The following is a 16,345-nucleotide window of genomic DNA, read 5'->3' as shown; positions in this document are numbered from 1 at the left end:
TCTGCTCCTGTAGGATGTAAATTACGACCTGTGAATCGTGGTGGCTAGTAGAGGACGGCATATGACTCGGTGGACCCATCCGTCAGGTTAGGCAGCGTGCCAGTAGTCTGGTTTGACAGGCTGGTAGGGCGAAAAGGTCAGACGAATCCTATTCCTGATGAGGGTAGACGCTGGAGGGGGCCCGAGACCGAGTTTTGGCTCAGACATGTCGAACTCTGTGTGGTGTGGCCCAGCCGCCCAGACTCTCGGCCATAACTTTTGGCGGGCGACAGTAGCAGAATGGGGTGAGGGAAGCTCAATGGACGACGATTAAAGGGCCATGGACCTGAAAGAGCGCGCGTGATGAGCGGGGTTAACGCCAGACGGTACGGTAGTGTATCCATACTCTGTAAGGTACTCCGTAGAGACTCGAGAGTAGTAGAGACCGTTTGGAGGGGAGTGCCTGGAAGCGGAAACGCCCCGTTGGAGATGGTGGCATGGTGGCATGGTGCAAGCCAGATTCAGTTTCAGCAGAGATCTGTTAAGAAACAAATAAGGTTTCCTGCATTAGGGTCCCTCTGTTGTTTCTTGCAATCCATGTTCGTCCCGTCGGTCAGAGGAAGGGAAGGGGAGGGTGTGGATGGTCGGCTGTCTGTTCGCAGCGTGCGTCTGTCTGAGTTTTTGAGAGATGTCGTCGGGAAGAGAGGTGAGTGGTGGAAAATGGAGGAGGAAAATGGAGGGGTGACGAAGTCCCGGGTGTGGGAAGAAAGAAGGACGAAAAAAGAGGTTTGAGGGTACGTATCGCGTACAGTAAGGTGAAGCCGACAGCCACACCTTTGATTGGTTTCAGTCACGGGGTGAGCGGCATGTGTGCTGTGTGAGTGGCTCAAGCCCACGATTAAAGCGGATGGAAGGGTACGTACAGCTGGAGGGCCACACCTTTTCGGTACGTATCGTACATAGTGTGCCGTCAGGGGGAAAGGGCGACCAAGAGGGAAAGGGCTGAGACGTGGGTGAAATTGCGCCTGCTTACTAGCGAGTTTCAAGGGACGTGGGCCCAGGACATGGAAATTCACCAAGAGGCAACAACGGCCTGGGATTCCCAAATGATCACGGCTTGACGAGCGAAAAAGAGCAAAGTCCCCCTCCTCTGGAAACTAGACCCCCCTTCTGTACTAACCCCTGGCTCTCTGGAGATTTTTTTCCTGTACGAACAAAACCTGCCCTCTCCCTTTAATTGTGCTGTCGTTACGAAAACAGGTGAAGCGTTTTTATTACTCTCTCCACATCTTGGCAGGAAAGTGGTGTGAGTTTCAATGTTTTGGTGCGGCTCGGCACCCACGGAAGGCGGGGGAGGATACTTTCGAATCTCAAGGAAGGGAATGTCGACAAACCTGCCAGTGCCTGCCCTACAGGTGAGTTGCGGTAGAACAAATTCATTTGTTTGGTCAACTTGTCACTTGTGACTGCCGGAGAGAAAGTGACTGACTGAGTGGTCCGTGGACCAACCAAAAGAGAAAAGTATGTGTGTGAGAGGCCACGTTGAGATGCCGATGACGAAGTGCGTGTCTGGAAAGGATAATTATCCAATGTCAAGTCTTATGAATAGCATCTGTCCGTGTTTATCCGTAAGTTTCCCTCATATAAGGTACGGAGACTTTCAATGACACCCGAATGAAGGGTGTGCTAAGTTTGGCTGCGGATGGATGGGTGCGGGCAATTCAACTTGCAATGCGGTGACTGCATCCTAGTCCTGGATGGCATCGTAGTGTAGGGCAGTCAATTTAGACAAACATGCCGCTATGTCGGGTGATCCAATGACTGCCATAGCAATGTCGCATATGGAGAATAGATGGACAGGCACTCTACTGTTGGTTTCTGATGAGCGAGCACTTTGCACCAAGTACGCAGTGCACCATCCATGGGCCACCACGCCGTGAGAATTGTTAGTCTCTGAGCGCAGATGCCGAGGCGGCGTCAGAGGGGGACGCACAAGAAACAGCCTCATGTTTCGATGCAGATGCCAACGCCTATGCTTCTACTTCGCACCTTACAAGGAGACCGGACACCAGAAACCAGAAACCTGGGCTGGACACGCCATCACATCACATCGCTTCGACAAGGTCGCGCGGGGTAGGGGTGCCAAAATTGTTGATCATCAGATGGGACCACGGGAAGAGTCTATTCGTGCAAATACAGTCGTCAGCCGTGTCATGGTCCAGGGCGACGAAGCCAAGAATATGTCTCTTACGCAAAGTTTCTTAACTGGTAGTAAATATCCGTTAGGATACTCGGTGTCCCAGACAGGACGGCGCTACTATTGAAGCCTTGAAGGGGATAGCCCTGACATCAAACCAAACGGCCGGGTTGGCATCTGGGCCTGTCGAATCGTCGATACCCTCCCTACCTTATGGTAGTAGCGGCTCTGGCGCAATTGTTCCCATTGAGGAGGCTCTTACACGGCAAGCCGCAACGGGGCCTAGTGGGAGACGACGACGTGGGACGAAGTCAAGGAGGCTCGAGCCTCAAGCCTCGAGAATTGACTGACTGACTGTGATAATGGTGTATCCATAACTGCGTACGGAGACACCACACTACGTAGGCAGAGGAGAGATTCACTCACTGTGAACAAAAGGACGGTTACAGTAGACAGGGGTGTTCGGCCCCGCCGCACCGGTGGTTCGCAATGAGGTGGAAACTGCGGATGGGTCGTAAGGTGGGGCTCACTTGCCTCGGGAACCGATACGTATCGACGCTACCAGTACGTAGCTACGTACCCGTCACGGTTGCGAGGCTGGCCGGGGTGATGGTGGTTTCTGTTCCTGACTTGACCCAATACAGACTAGTAGCCGCTTAGCGTGCCTTACCCTTCTGTGCGCGCAACTCGCAAGGAAGGCTCAGGGGCTGCCGCGAAAACGGGCCAATGGCAGTCACAGGCGCGCCTCTGTAACACGTACCGTCCATCGCTTGACCCCGCCGTCAAACGTCAGACAGACATCCTCACACAACCTTCAGACACAGGGTCACGATCCCGTCACGACGACGACGACGACCACTGCCCGCAAGTTGCAACAATCTGAACAACATCAGCGGCAGCATCAACACCAACGCTCGCCGCCCGTTACTAGTGTACCAGTTCCCGCTCCTCACCAAAACGGCACTTGAGTCTCGAGGTACCATCCCGAGTACACCGGCCATGCCACGACGGCCGGCGGTTGCGACGACCATGCCGCAATGCAGCCTGCGCGTCCTCTCCTCATCCTTCTACACATCGTAACCTACCGTACGGATACGCAATACACAGTTAAGCGTCCTGTACCGCACACCGCACCGTCCGCACCTCACCTCACCGCACCGCACCGCACGTACAATACTTCGTACACGCGCGCTATACCATACGAGACCGAGACGAGGAAAAACAACCTGCTCAATACCCCGTTTCCCTCTCAATTGGGCATATGCCGCGAATGTATGCCTCGCGTACCCGCAGAGCCCCTGCTTCTCCCCCTCTGCCTTGTCCAGCCTACAGATACCTGTTCGGATCCCACGAATACCTCGCTATCGTTGTTCCAAGAATCCCCTCTGCAAGTGCGAGACTGCAACCTTACGCAGAGCCCCAAAACGCTACAGCCATTCCCCTTCCTATGCTTCCCCCCCCTCATCCTCGCCAAAGCCTCCGCGAGATCGACAGCGAGCAAACGTATGCTTATCGTGACTTGAGACCAGTTGTCGACCGCAAATAGTAACACCCTCTTCCTTGTTGCGAGCCACCCGACCCAGCGTGACGGTGTCAACTTTGTCGAGGTCTCGGGAGGGATCAATGGTTTGTTTTCTGAGTCAAGTTACATTACTTTTCAAAACAGCCTTCGGCGATGCCATGCCACGCCATCCCAAGCCCCATACTATGCCGCGCTCTGCCACGCGCGCAACACGAGTATCCATCCTTACCTTCAGCAGTAATACCATACTCCGTAGAGAGAAAGAGGACCGAATTCTCTAGAGTTCCTCCTCCTCATCAGTCATGAACAAGATCCACCGACCATGTGCCGTGGCCGAAACCAAAACCAGCTGGCGGGTCATCAAGATGCTTGCAACAAACTAGCCAAGTTGAGGCTCTATACTGAATCTGCATGGAGCCCAGGCACTCACTCCCCTTGACGAAGAAGGGGAAGAAACAAATCGGAGGCACGACACCGCTCTTTTCGGTAATGGAGACGCTACGCTGCACGCATTTGGTGGCTTTCCTTTACCACGTTCCAGGTTTGCAAGAGCCTCTCTCTCCTCTTCTTCCCAATCTCTCTTGTTCTGTTTTGCTCCCCGAGTCTTCAATGAAAGCTCCATCTCTGGGGGGCCCTAGGCTTGGTCTATGCTCATCCTGCATCCGAGCCTCCGAGGCTACAGCTCGTTGCGGGCAATCATCCATTTTACTTTGGCTTGTCTATTGGCGGGCGCCACTTGAGTCTGGCTGCTCTCTTTCTCGATCCATCATGGCGGCCGGTTGAGACGCACGTTCGTCTCTCACCGGATCCATAATCTCGCACCCATGCCTGTTCCTCGTCCGTCTCCTCTTTCTGGCCCTGCCCTCGAACAAGTTACGTACAGGGGTGTGGTCAAACAGGGTGTGGCTTGCACAAGCATTGCCGGCCCTGGTCTTGGTTTCTCTCTCTGTCTCTCTTGTCTGCTGGGTCTCTCTCACACACACACACACACACATTTTCTTTCCTTTTCCCCCTTCAGTGAATGGGGATGGCAGCAGGCCAGGCGGATCAGACCAAACGTTATGCTCTGCTAATTCTGTCACATCCACCCCATCTTCTCCAGGGTCTGGCTGGCTTCACTGCTGAATATCTGCAACAGGGCTAGACTTGACGGTGTGCGAACCCCCTGTCCTGCATGTACCAGCGCCCGAACATGATGAGGCAATGTTTGCTATGCCTGCCCACCCGCTCTTCTTCTTTGGGCGTGTGTGTGGGTGGTGCCTTGTCTGGTACGGGGACAGATACGGTCTAATGCTGGTAGAGCTGGTCCCGTCTTGTCTCGTCTTGCCAGTTGCCAGATAGAAACTGAGAAGAGACTGGGGCCCAGGTCCAACTTTGGCTGAGGCTGCAATATTACTTTATCCTCCCTCTCTCCCCCCATCTCGAACAGATTTCGTCTTTCTGTTTACCTTCTCTACCTAACTTGGGTTTATCATCAACATCCCTTTTCTTCGTCTTCTTGAAGCGCAGTTGCGTGTCCTTCTTTTCTTCTCCCGCAGCTAGGGTTTTACTTTCCTTCATTGTCCAACTGGCTTGGCTGCACACACTCATTTGACTACGCTTCTTGAACACCACCTTTTTTGTCAATATATCTTGACCTATCCGGTTTATTCAAACAAACGAACTTCACTTCACTTCTTTGGGACCTTCCCCCACTCGCCTATCCGTTTCCTCTCTCCTTGACGGATCTGCAAAAGGCCGACTTCGTTGTTGCGAGCTTCCGGCTGGGACACCACCTTTCTTCAACAATCAACTTTTTCAAACCTTCGATTCGTTGGCAGCAAGTTTCTGCCTCTTCTTATCAAACCCAACTTCCAGGACACCGCGAACATCATAACGCGTGAAGATTCTCCACCGAGAGACACAAGAGTTTACCCTACTTCTGAGAGGTACAACGACGCAACATCGACTGTTCCGAAACGATTTAACGAGCAAAAATGTCTCCCACGATGCAATTGGCGCCTCACACGGCCACCTACACTCCCACTTCCGACGCCATGGATCGTCATGAATATGGAATCACCAAGAACCGCAAGGCGGCTTCAACCGGAGGAGGCAGAGCATGGAGCGAGGATGAGGTATGTTTCACTCGGATAGTCTAGGACTGCTGCGATCCAGAGTCACATGTGAGACCACAATGTCTAACCGTACCACAGGAAGTCTATCTCCTCCAGACTCGTCTTCAGAAGATGCCTTACAAGCACATCGCCGCTCACCTGAAGAAGACTGAGCTGGCATGTCGCCTTCACTACCATCAGCTTAGCCACGGTAGCAACCGACGCAAGCAGCGTGCCACCTCGGTCTCTTCTGGCTCTTCCACCACCCACTCACCTGTCATGCAACCGACGATGCCTTCTTCGATCCGAGAGTCGACTCCTCGTTCGGTTTCTCCCCCAGGCAGCTCAACCAGCTACGCCCCTCACTCGCCGGCCCCCATGCAACTTCCCAGCATCATGGGCCACGAGGCTTCTCCCAGGCTCCCCGCCATCCTCCCTAAGCCGGTCTGCATGACACTGCCACCTCCCACCGCCTCCCCCACCCGCGGGTATCCCACACCTCTCCCTGAGCCTCGCAGCGCGGCTCTCCCCTCCGCCACCTTCCAGTCCATCTCCGGCAGCCTCCCCATTACGCCACCCCTGCGTCTGGAGTGCCCTCTTCCTTCTGCCCAGTCCATCGTCAGCCATCAACACGTTGACATGAACCGCCTTCAATCCGTCTACACTGCACACCGCGCCTCTTTCTGGGCCGCTGTGGCTAACGACTACGGCCCGGGCGCAAGCCCCGTTGCTTTGGAGCAGGCATGGCAGAATGGTGCATGCTGCAACCAGCAGCAGGCCAGCACACCCATCACACCCACTTCCAGCCCCGACAATCTGGATCGCGATAGCTACGAAAGACCTCAAGACAAGACTCGCATCTCTGCCATTCTTGGCATTGACGCCAACCCTCGCTCTCCTCGTGAGCGTGAGTTGGTGAGACGCATGGAGGAATCAAGAGTCGGCGCCTAAGAAACTCGGTACCGACCAAGACAACACTTTGATTCTACCATTGTATTACTTTACAACTTTGGAGTGTCTGATTCTTGCTTGAGTTTTCGCGTCTTCCGCCGTGCAACAAGAAGACTACAGCATCAAGCCGCAGTTTTGTTCTTCGCTTCAGTTGGCTTCTCCCTTATGGGAAATTTGGTTTCATTGTCTTTTTTGGTTAGGGCTTTTCGGCAAACCGTTTACCCCATCTTCATCGTACACGAACAAATACGACTAAGGTGGCTGTGAACTGTTGGGGCGAAATCCGGCGCAGGCAGGGGCGGGGGTTTTGCTCGGGAGGGGAAAGGTGCCCTTTCTTCCATTTCTTCATTTCATCTTCTATCTTTTTGAGGGAAGAAAACGACGCCATCACCGAGGCATGCGAAGGGGATTGGATGCTAGATCCATGAAATAGGGTGGTTGGGCACGACTGGCAGTGCAGAGGAGGACATTTACAACATTTCTTTCATCTTCTTGGGAAGGCATCTTTTCCACCCTTTGCAGAAATGAAGCGATGACTACGAACCACAAACACATCCCAACCGTGGGGTTATTCCGAAACAACTTGTTACGGCAGTTTTTTGTACACTAGAGCGGCCCTTGGGGTCCTGCGGGATTCATGCAGACGATGATTGCGTTGGCTTCATTTTGCTTTTTTTTTTCTTCTTCAAAACGGCGAATCGAGAAATCAGGGTTTTGAGAAATCTTGTTGTTCCTGCAGTGATTCTTAGTGACCTCGCCCTTTGGTTCTGAGTAGTGGTGTCATGACAGCTGCAAGGGAGAGAAATAAGCAATACGATGAGAGGACCGCGGATGCATCTGTCCAAGCGTGATGTGTTTGGACATTGTGGGAATCACTTCAATACTGATACGATGTCTCTCTCAATCCTTGTCCAGATTAGGGTAACAAGTCGTCGAGTGATGGAAGGTTGTTGACGTTTGTCTGACAAGTGCTTTGACGATCCAAGCTGCAGTTTCCAATTACCGATTCCAGACCAGCGCTTCGAAGATAACGCCCATACATACGTGATCAAACCGTCGCTAGCGTCATGTAAGAGCGATGCAAGATGCAGAAGAGGAGCTACCATCGGCAATTGTTCCCTCACGGCAAGGTGAAGTGTCCCGTCCCCGTAGGTCTTGTTGACAGTAAGGTAGATTATTTACGGCACTCTCTATCCGTACCTTGGACGAAAATTACTTGCCTTTCTCACACTGCGTAAGAGTTGGAAATAGCAACAGGGCCGTGAATTGTCACGGGTACGTACACATGGCTGGCCTTGCCTTCCGCACATTCTTTTTTGAAGTTGAAGTTGAGGTTGAGATTGAGGTACGTATTGGCGCGGTCAGAGTTTCCCTTCACACCCTCCCGATCCTCCCAAACCTCATCCTCCTCCACCTCCTTCTTGTCTTTGGTACACCAATACGTGACTGCTTCGCTTCGACCACCCACCTACCTTGTTACCTTATCGCCACTCAGCCCAAACGTCCAAAGATCCCAAGGTTTCGTCGGTCCGCCTTGATCAGCAAAGCTCTGCTTTTTTGACACCCTCCGAAACCTTCTTTCCTCCCAACTCTTGAAGCATAAATGGTTTTGGCCTTGTTGGAACAGACGCCAGCCAATCATGGTCCCTGGACATGTTTCTCACACCCCCAGCAGAAGCGAGCAACGCAGAGCACGGCATGGCTTGGCTCAAGAGAGAGAGACCGGACGGACGAAGAAGGACGGTGCGAATGAGGGGAGAGGGGGTGAAGAAGGAGAAGGCTTCGTAACGAGCTGCGCCATCCGTCTGGATTTCGAAACAAGCAGAGGTGAGCGGATAGCTCGGACGAAAAAGAGGGAAAGGTTGGCCCCTCCTCTTGAGTCTCGACGAACGCCCTTCCATTGCTGTTCTCTCTGCCTTCCAACACTGGGGCACGCATTGAAACGAGCCAGAGTAAAAGCATGACTTCACAAGTGCATCGCCAGCGTTCCCTCACCCTCGCCGATCCAAACGCAGAGTCAAACAGAGTGTCATCCCATCCCACTGGTGAGAGGCGCCAGCGAGATGACCCCCTCTCACCGTCCAGTGTTCGAACTTTCGCAACACGACAGGGCCTTGGCACGATTGCTGTTTCTCTAATCGAAACCCTACTAGAGCAGACGACCACGTCCCTCTCGATTGATTTCGAGACTCGCGGCTGGTGGCTGGCTGGTGGTGGTGTAATGGTCGGTATTGCATGCATATGAGCACACACACTCGTTCATACACGCACACTTACGATTTACATGCACACTACATACAGCAAGTGTAGCAACGGGCGGGGGAAAAGATTCAAGACGTTGCAGCGCTCTCCACGCCCAGACAGACAAACAATCGACCGCTCAAGCCTGGGATGCGGGGAGGCTTTGCCGGAGGACCCCCACTGGCGGAGACTCCGTCAACCATTATCATCTTCAAATGTTCTCGTGCTAAGATGTCCCGAATGCCTCGATCTCCGAACCGCGAGCCGGCTGAGCCCCGCCTCCGGGAGTCGGCCTAGTCCAAGTCTCAGCAGACCTCTCGCCCTGAAGATCGTTCGACGTCTTGAGCCAAGACAGGATTATTGTTATAGCAACATCTCCTTTGAGCAGCATGTCACACGGGTGGCCAGCGTGGGGATAGTTCGACAATTCTCAAGCCTGTTCTGTATGCTATGGACATATGGACAGATCCGATTCTGACTGTACTGTCCGTCCACGCTGCGGGTCGGCTTGAGCTCATCTCGCCGGCGCCGGCGCCGGCATTGAGACTCCACCCACTGAATCCCGTCTTGTACGACAAATACGACTACTTTGATTGGAAAGTACGTTAGGTGGGGGACAGCCCGATTTCCCATACCACGAGTGAGAACATGCAGACTGTACGCCGCCATCAAAAGGTGGCACCATGCCTCACTCGGACACCACCACCTACAGACCAAGTCCAAGAACCAGTCAAGATAAATGCATTGGGCATCCCAGTAACGCTAATGGAGCTAACGACACAGGACTGTGATGAGATTCACGAGAAAGCGTGGACAGATCCGGGAGCAGCCAGAAGCTCTTGCGTGTCCCACGGACTGGCGCCATCCAAACGCCCAACTGGCCGACCTCTCACTCATCATACTTTGACGTTTTGTACGCACCTTCACTCAGCTGCAGCAATAGCCAGTTGTGAGGCGTGGGGGACATGCCTTTCATCGGAGAGAATGCCGTTGATGACGATGCTTCTTCTTGGAACTGGAACTCATTGGCGTCTCCCCTTCTCACTTCTCAGTTGGCTCCTGGAAAGCTGGTCCGGTATCGTTCAACTCCATCGCAATTCATTTTCCGACAATCCCGTCATTCGTCAATGGGTCAATTCCATCGCATTTACCCCTCTTCAACACGTCCCATCCCGTCTTATTCACCCGCAAAGTCAATTGAGTGTTGCTCCACTCCTACCGCGGACTATGCCCCGATTCCCCTCCGGCGCGGCTGGGATCACCCGACCGAAAGCTGCGAGCCGCTTCGTCTCCGTCGGCAGCCCTCCCAATAAGATCGCTCGCATTAAGCAGCAATGATTCAATGGTGTCCCGAGCGGATCCGTCCCCGAGGTTTCTAGTGGAGTGCTTCACGATGTCCCTGCCGGTAGCCTATTGAGGAACAGGAAGAAAGCAACGAGCTCTGTTGGCTTTCCCCGCGCCCTTCCCACTCTGCCCGCATTGTGAACCTTGGCTGCCGTTGTCGCTGCCAGTAGCTTTGCTCTCGCGCTTGAGCTACCTACTAGTAGTATGTACACAGAACACAAGTTGTGTGGTGGGTGAAACAAAGTTCAAAAAGATGTTGCCGCCCCCCAGTCGCCCTTTTTCCTTCCCCGCGTCTACTGCTGCTCGTTGAACTATTTTCTCCTTTTCATGATATTTCGTTGACACTTCTCTTCTTGCTCTGTCACCAACTCGGTACATTGAAAACCTTGGCTCTCCCGACTCTCGAATTCAAACGGGCCAACGCGAATTGACGCAGTTATCTTCTTCCATCGAACCGGACACCTATTTACGCTACCCAAAAGCCTTCACAATGAGCGCAGACCAAGCAGGCCGCGCCCCAGGCGACGCTGAAGAGACCAGCTACAAGGACAGCCACGATTACATCCAGTTCAAGGAGCACCCCATTGAAGGACAACTCAACCGTTGGTCGCACACAATCACGAGGGAACATGACTTTCCCGGCGCACAGGTACGCAAAACATTCGGCGAATTCAGCACCGCCGTCACTTGTGTCACAGCAAAGTTGGGGAATGCGGGGTTGTGGCCGGAGATGCGGGGTGTCACCGCGGGGTTGACGAAACTATTCAGAACATGGAAGCTCACGATGTTGTAGGCCATGCTGTACGGCGCTGGCGTGCCGAACAAGGAGATGATGAAGAAGGCGCCGCATGTTGGTATTGCAACAGTGTGGTGGGAGGGCAATCCTTGCAAGTATGTCTCCTCCTTTAAAATTTAGAGCGTTTGTTGGGAGTGGCTTCGACTAACATGGTACTACAGCACACATCGTAAGAAGATCCCTAGCTCAGAGAACGACTCATAGAGATGAATATGAACGCTGACAGAGGAATAGTGCTTGATTTCGGCAAGATTGTGAAAAAGGCTGTTGAGAAGCAGGGCATGCTCGGCTGGCAGTTCAACACCGTCGGCGTGTCAGACGCCATCACCATGGGAGGAGAAGGTAAGTTATCCTATCCATGACTGCAGTTTGCATACGACAAGCACTGACTTGACGCTTTCAGGCATGCGCTTCTCCCTCCAGACTCGCGAAATCATTGCCGACAGTATCGAATCGGTGACTTGCGCACAGCACCACGACGCCAACATCTCTATTCCGGGTTGCGATAAGAACATGCCGGGTACGATCATGGCCGCCGCGCGTCACAACCGCCCCTTTATCATGATTTACGGCGGTACCATCATGAAGGGTCACTCGGACCTTCTGGAGAAGCCCATCAACATCAGCACTTGCTACGAGGCCCGCGGTGCTTTCACATACGACCGCCTCCACGCAAAGACCAACCCCGGCACGGAAGGCCGCACCCCGTCCGACGTCCTCGACGATATTGAGCAGCACGCTTGCCCCGGCGCCGGTGCTTGCGGAGGTATGTACACGGCAAACACCATGGCGACTGCGATTGAGGCAATGGGTCTGTCTCTCCCTGGATCTTCATCATACCCGGCTCTGTCCCCGGAAAAGGCCCGCGAGTGCGAGCGCGCCGCTACCACTATCAAGATCACCATGGAGAAGGACCTCCGCCCTCGCAAGCTCATGACCCGAGCCGCCTTTGAGAACGCTCTAGTGCTCACCATGATCCTCGGCGGTTCCACCAACGGTGTTCTCCACTTCCTCGCCATGGCCAACACGGCCGATGTGCCCCTGACGATCGACGACATCGACCGCACCAGCAACCGTATTCCCTTCCTGGCCGACCTTGCCCCGTCAGGAAAGTACTACATGGAGGATCTCTACAAAGTAGGCGGCACGCCCTCCGTTCTAAAGATGCTCGTCGCAGCCAACCTCATCGATGGCTCCATCATGACGGTGACGGGCCGCACCCTCGCCGAAAACGTCGCAGACTGGCCCTCCCTCGACCCGAACCAGAAGATCATTCGTCCGCTCTCGAATCCGATCAAAGCGACGGGCCACATCCGCATCCTCCGCGGAAACCTCGCTCCCGAAGGCGCTGTCGCCAAAATCACCGGCAAGGAAGGCCTCACCTTCACGGGCAAGGCCCGCGTCTTCGACAAGGAGCACGAGCTCGACGTTGCGCTGTCGGCGGGCTCCATCCGCCGAGAGGACGGCAACCTCGTTCTCATTGTCCGGTACGAGGGTCCCAAAGGCGGACCAGGCATGCCGGAGCAGCTCCGCGCCAGCGCGGCGATCATGGGTGCCGGGCTGGATAACGTGGCGCTCGTGACGGATGGAAGGTACAGCGGTGCGTCCCACGGCTTCATCATCGGCCACGTTTGTCCCGAGGCGGCGGTCGGCGGGCCGCTTGCGCTTGTGAAGAATGGAGATACGGTTACCATCAACGGTGAGACGAATCGCATCGACGCTGTTGATGTTGACGAGGCGGAGATGGAGAGGCGGAAGAAGGAGTGGAAGGCTCCCTTGCCGCATGTGAGGAGAGGTGCTTTGGGCAAGTATGCGAGGTTGGTGGGTGATGCTAGTCATGGAGCCGTCACGGACGCGGCGGATCCGTCGTGGTAGATACGTGTAGACATGTCTTGATATAGACTTGTAATTCAGTATAATTTGGGAACCACTTCTTCAGTGTTCGGTCAGTGGACAGTCCTTACCCGGACGTAGAAGTCCTACGATACCGCCGCTAGCAACCAGGCTTTCTCATTGAGGGCACTGATAACATTTGTTTTGTACCTGGTTATGCTAGACTAGCAAGAATCTCCTGAACCTGGCTTCAAATCATTCTTCTTTCAATAAGTCGCCAGTAGCAAGTTTCAACTACGACCTTGAACCAACCTACCTGGAATCTCTAGTGTCTACAAACTTCTCTGTCACAAGGTGGGCATCACAGCATGGGGCCACTCATGTTTGGTAAATCACATGTATACCATTGGCACAGGAAAGGCTGGGGCTTTCCAGCATGCGCTTCTAACTTTGAAAGCTCTCCCGAGAACAGACGTCGATATTTCGTTGTTTATGCGTCTTATACAGCTTGGTATCCTTGCGCGCGCGCGGTGAAAGGGGCTTATCCAGCACCCTTGTTCTTCCTGCACTATGTCTCTCCTTCTCGCTCACTATCGAGGTTGCCACTTCTCCTGCTCTCCTCTACTTTCGACAACTTGAAAAAAGACTTGCGCAGCTCTGGGAATAACCTGAGCCAACCGTTTCTGTAGCTTTCCACCTCTCTATTTCATGCGTCGCGATTCCTTGTGGTGTTTGATGAAAAGGAAAAAAAAAAGAGAAAACGATTATGGACAGTGGCCGAAAGCTTTGAAACCCTTAACTCCCAAAGAACTCGAGCAAAGACCTGTAATGGCAATGCCATTACACCCATGCGTGCCAACATTAATGAGACACCCTTCTGTGAAGACAAAGAGTGTGACGTCTCCGCTTCGTCAATATACAATCCCTTTTTATGTCGTTTCCTCCGTGACTGGTGCCAGCGCTCGTATGCTGGCTATGGCTCGTGACATCGTATACGTATGCGATGCATTGTCGTTGCATTTACGGGCTGGCCCATCCACCGGCAACATCGACCCATTCAGCAAGGCACGATCCCTCCTTGCCCTCGACGTCGACAATGTCTGTGTCGCATCGGCATCTGCATCCGACACCGTTCTCCTTCTCAGCGTCCCAGTTTTCCCAGTACTTGTCTTCCTCGATACGCTTCTTTTCGTCAAGAGTTGTCGTCTCGAGGTAGGGCTGTCTAGGCAGCTGTCGGGCCGGCGCATTGGCGGGGCAGTGCTGGATAGTGGTGTGTCGGTATCCAAAGTCACGGAAGTAGTGGATGTCGCGAGGGGAGAGGAGGGCGCCGGCTGCCAAGGAGTGGATGGGGGCATCACCCCACTGTCCAGTGTTAGCTTGGTTTCTCATAGTTCTGCATCCTGCGGACTTACGCGTTCCATCCAGAAGCCTCCACTGCGGTCCATCATCTCGAAGAACTCTTCGTACTCCTTGCCGCGGAACCAGTCAAGGCTAGCAATTTCGAAATTGGACCAGAAATGACACATGTTGTACGACTCGCCTTCCATAGCCTCGGGATCGATATCGGGCAGGTTGTTGCGGTTGGGGTCGGCACGGAGAACTTCTTCGGGCAGGGGAGACTGGTCGGTGACCGGCTCTTCCTTCTTCTCAACGGGATCGACGAACATCTCCCACAAGCCCTTGGACTTGAGGCCTTTCAGGCGCTTGTAGGCGGAAGCGTATCTGAAGATGTTGGGGACAGTCTCGCGGAGTTCCTTGACAGCGATGGTGAAGCCGTAGGTCTTGTTGGCATCGATCATGGCCCAGAAAGGATCACTGTGTGATGGTTAGCGACTGAGTTGTTGATCGATTAAAGTAACCAAACATACTAGGTAATGTCGCAGAAGTACTTGATCTCGGGCTCGAGACGCCAGTACCAGTTGTACTTGGCGAGGAGCTCGTGCTTGTAGAAGAAACTGTGCCGGCGTTAGCATAGAGATAAGAGAACGTTTGTGTCTCTGAACCGTACCCAGAGTAGAATCGGCACATGGCGTGGTAGCTCTCCAAGCCACCGTACATGACAGCGGCGTCCCCCTGCTTCGCGATGCCTTCCTTGGCGACCTTGTGGTCGATCCAGTCAGGGTAACCCCACATCTCAGGACCGACCTTGCCAAACTCAACGGGAGCGGAGGTGTAGTTGGTGACAACCTCCTTGAAGGTCTCATTGAAGTCGCCATCGTTCAGGAAGACGTAGGGGTAGTGGTACCAGCGGTTGAAGTGACGCTCAATGGACTTGATGGATTGAATGACGCCTTCCAACTCCTGGTTGCGGGCCAGAACGACGAATGCACCGTTAGCCTTGGGTCTGCTCGTATCGGGTTCGAGGCATCCAGTGACGAAGACCTTGTCGTGCTCTTCGCTGATTTTTCTGTGCACAATATCGTTAGGCTTGATCAATTGAGAATGAGATCAGGTGCATACCTGATAGCAGGGGGGGCGCCTGCGGGCATCAATATCCTTCCAGGCGAGCTCGGGTGTCTAACGAAGAGCACGAGGATGAGGATAACGACGATCAAGGGGAAGAGGATGACGACGCCGAGGGGCACCGAGATGCTTGAGTTACCGCGAAGTCGCAGCGGTCTTCTGAAGAAGGCAAGTCGCGAGGTCAATCTGTTCTGGCGAGCGGCCTTTGTGGCAGGCTTCTCGTCGGCGGTGGGCAGTTGCGGCGACGTCGAGGTCGCCTTTGCGGCTCGTCTAAAAAGATCCATGGCTACGGCTGCGGCGCACCGTGGCCGGCAGTTGTGTGAAGGAGGGAGGTTGTGTTTGGCGGTGTTGTGGTAGAGAGATGTCGGATGAGAGATGGGATGGCTCCAAGGGTGGCGTTGAAGGATGTGTCGTCAAAGATTAGTAGGGCTGGTTGGATAAGGGGTGTGTGGAAGGCGATTGCGGTGCGATGCGTCGATTAATGGACCTGATTCCCTTTTTTTCTTCCTTGGATGAACACGCGAACCGCGAACAAATGCAAAGCCGTGTGCTATCGAAGCAGCATACGCAGGCGAAAAACGAAAAAGGCTGATTGACACGTGGTTTGCGTGGGCGATGCGAATTGCCAAGGGGTGCGGTACGTGAACGAGCGGCAGGGACGAGATTTCCCTCGAGCAAGGCGTCGGGTTTGTGGTGGTAGTGGAGTGCTGACCGAAGACGGGGGGTGAGAAGCTGAGACTGAACAGTTTTCAGGCTTCGCGTCGAAGGCGGAGGAAAGACACGGCACTCGCTGATGGAGAGGGTGTGATGTGGATGCGGTAGCGGAAGCGGAAGCGGAGAGCGCGGTTGCTTTGCTAGGCCTCGCTGTTGCAGTCAATGGGCGGAGTTGACGGTGAGACTACTACCCTCGTGGTATGTGGTCG

General features: G+C 54.0%; 5 protein-coding genes across 5 annotated transcripts; 4 read left to right on the top strand and 1 right to left on the bottom strand.

The window, feature by feature from the left end:
* Positions 1-3,623: 3,623 nt before the first annotated feature.
* CPAR01_13814 (uncharacterized protein) lies at positions 3,624-3,979 on the top strand (the record flags this gene model as incomplete). Its single annotated transcript, XM_060498066.1, has 3 exons — positions 3,624-3,679; positions 3,723-3,802; positions 3,843-3,979. The coding sequence occupies 3 exons, from the start codon at positions 3,624-3,626 to the stop codon at positions 3,977-3,979; spliced, it is 273 nt and encodes a 90-aa protein (XP_060343534.1).
* Positions 3,980-5,674: 1,695 nt separating this feature from the next.
* On the top strand, positions 5,675-6,745 carry CPAR01_13813 (uncharacterized protein; the record flags this gene model as incomplete). Its single annotated transcript, XM_060498065.1, has 2 exons — positions 5,675-5,815; positions 5,894-6,745. The coding sequence occupies 2 exons, from the start codon at positions 5,675-5,677 to the stop codon at positions 6,743-6,745; spliced, it is 993 nt and encodes a 330-aa protein (XP_060343533.1).
* Positions 6,746-9,751: 3,006 nt separating this feature from the next.
* On the top strand, positions 9,752-10,324 carry CPAR01_13812 (uncharacterized protein; the record flags this gene model as incomplete). Its single annotated transcript, XM_060498064.1, has 1 exon — positions 9,752-10,324. The coding sequence occupies one exon, from the start codon at positions 9,752-9,754 to the stop codon at positions 10,322-10,324; it is 573 nt and encodes a 190-aa protein (XP_060343532.1).
* Positions 10,325-10,820: 496 nt separating this feature from the next.
* Positions 10,821-13,001, top strand: CPAR01_13811 (dihydroxy-acid dehydratase; the record flags this gene model as incomplete). The annotated part of the gene is made up of 4 exons (XM_060498063.1): positions 10,821-10,979; positions 11,124-11,221; positions 11,317-11,468; positions 11,530-13,001. The coding sequence occupies 4 exons, from the start codon at positions 10,821-10,823 to the stop codon at positions 12,999-13,001; spliced, it is 1,881 nt and encodes a 626-aa protein (XP_060343531.1).
* A 978-nt stretch (positions 13,002-13,979) lies between these two features.
* On the bottom strand, positions 13,980-15,805 carry CPAR01_13810 (glycolipid 2-alpha-mannosyltransferase; the record flags this gene model as incomplete). The annotated part of the gene is made up of 5 exons (XM_060498062.1): positions 13,980-14,321; positions 14,372-14,774; positions 14,828-14,914; positions 14,968-15,366; positions 15,420-15,805. Coding segments are annotated over 5 exons (1,617 nt in total), but the record flags the coding sequence as incomplete, so codon positions are not given.
* Positions 15,806-16,345: the final 540 nt, after the last annotated feature.

This window comes from Colletotrichum paranaense (genome assembly GCF_030867605.1).
Source record: "Colletotrichum paranaense strain IMI 384185 chromosome Unknown Scaffold_13.1, whole genome shotgun sequence".
NCBI lineage: Eukaryota > Fungi > Ascomycota > Sordariomycetes > Glomerellales > Glomerellaceae > Colletotrichum > Colletotrichum paranaense.
The sequence above is the reverse complement of the archived record's forward strand: the minus strand, read 5'-3'. Positions and strand labels throughout refer to the sequence as shown.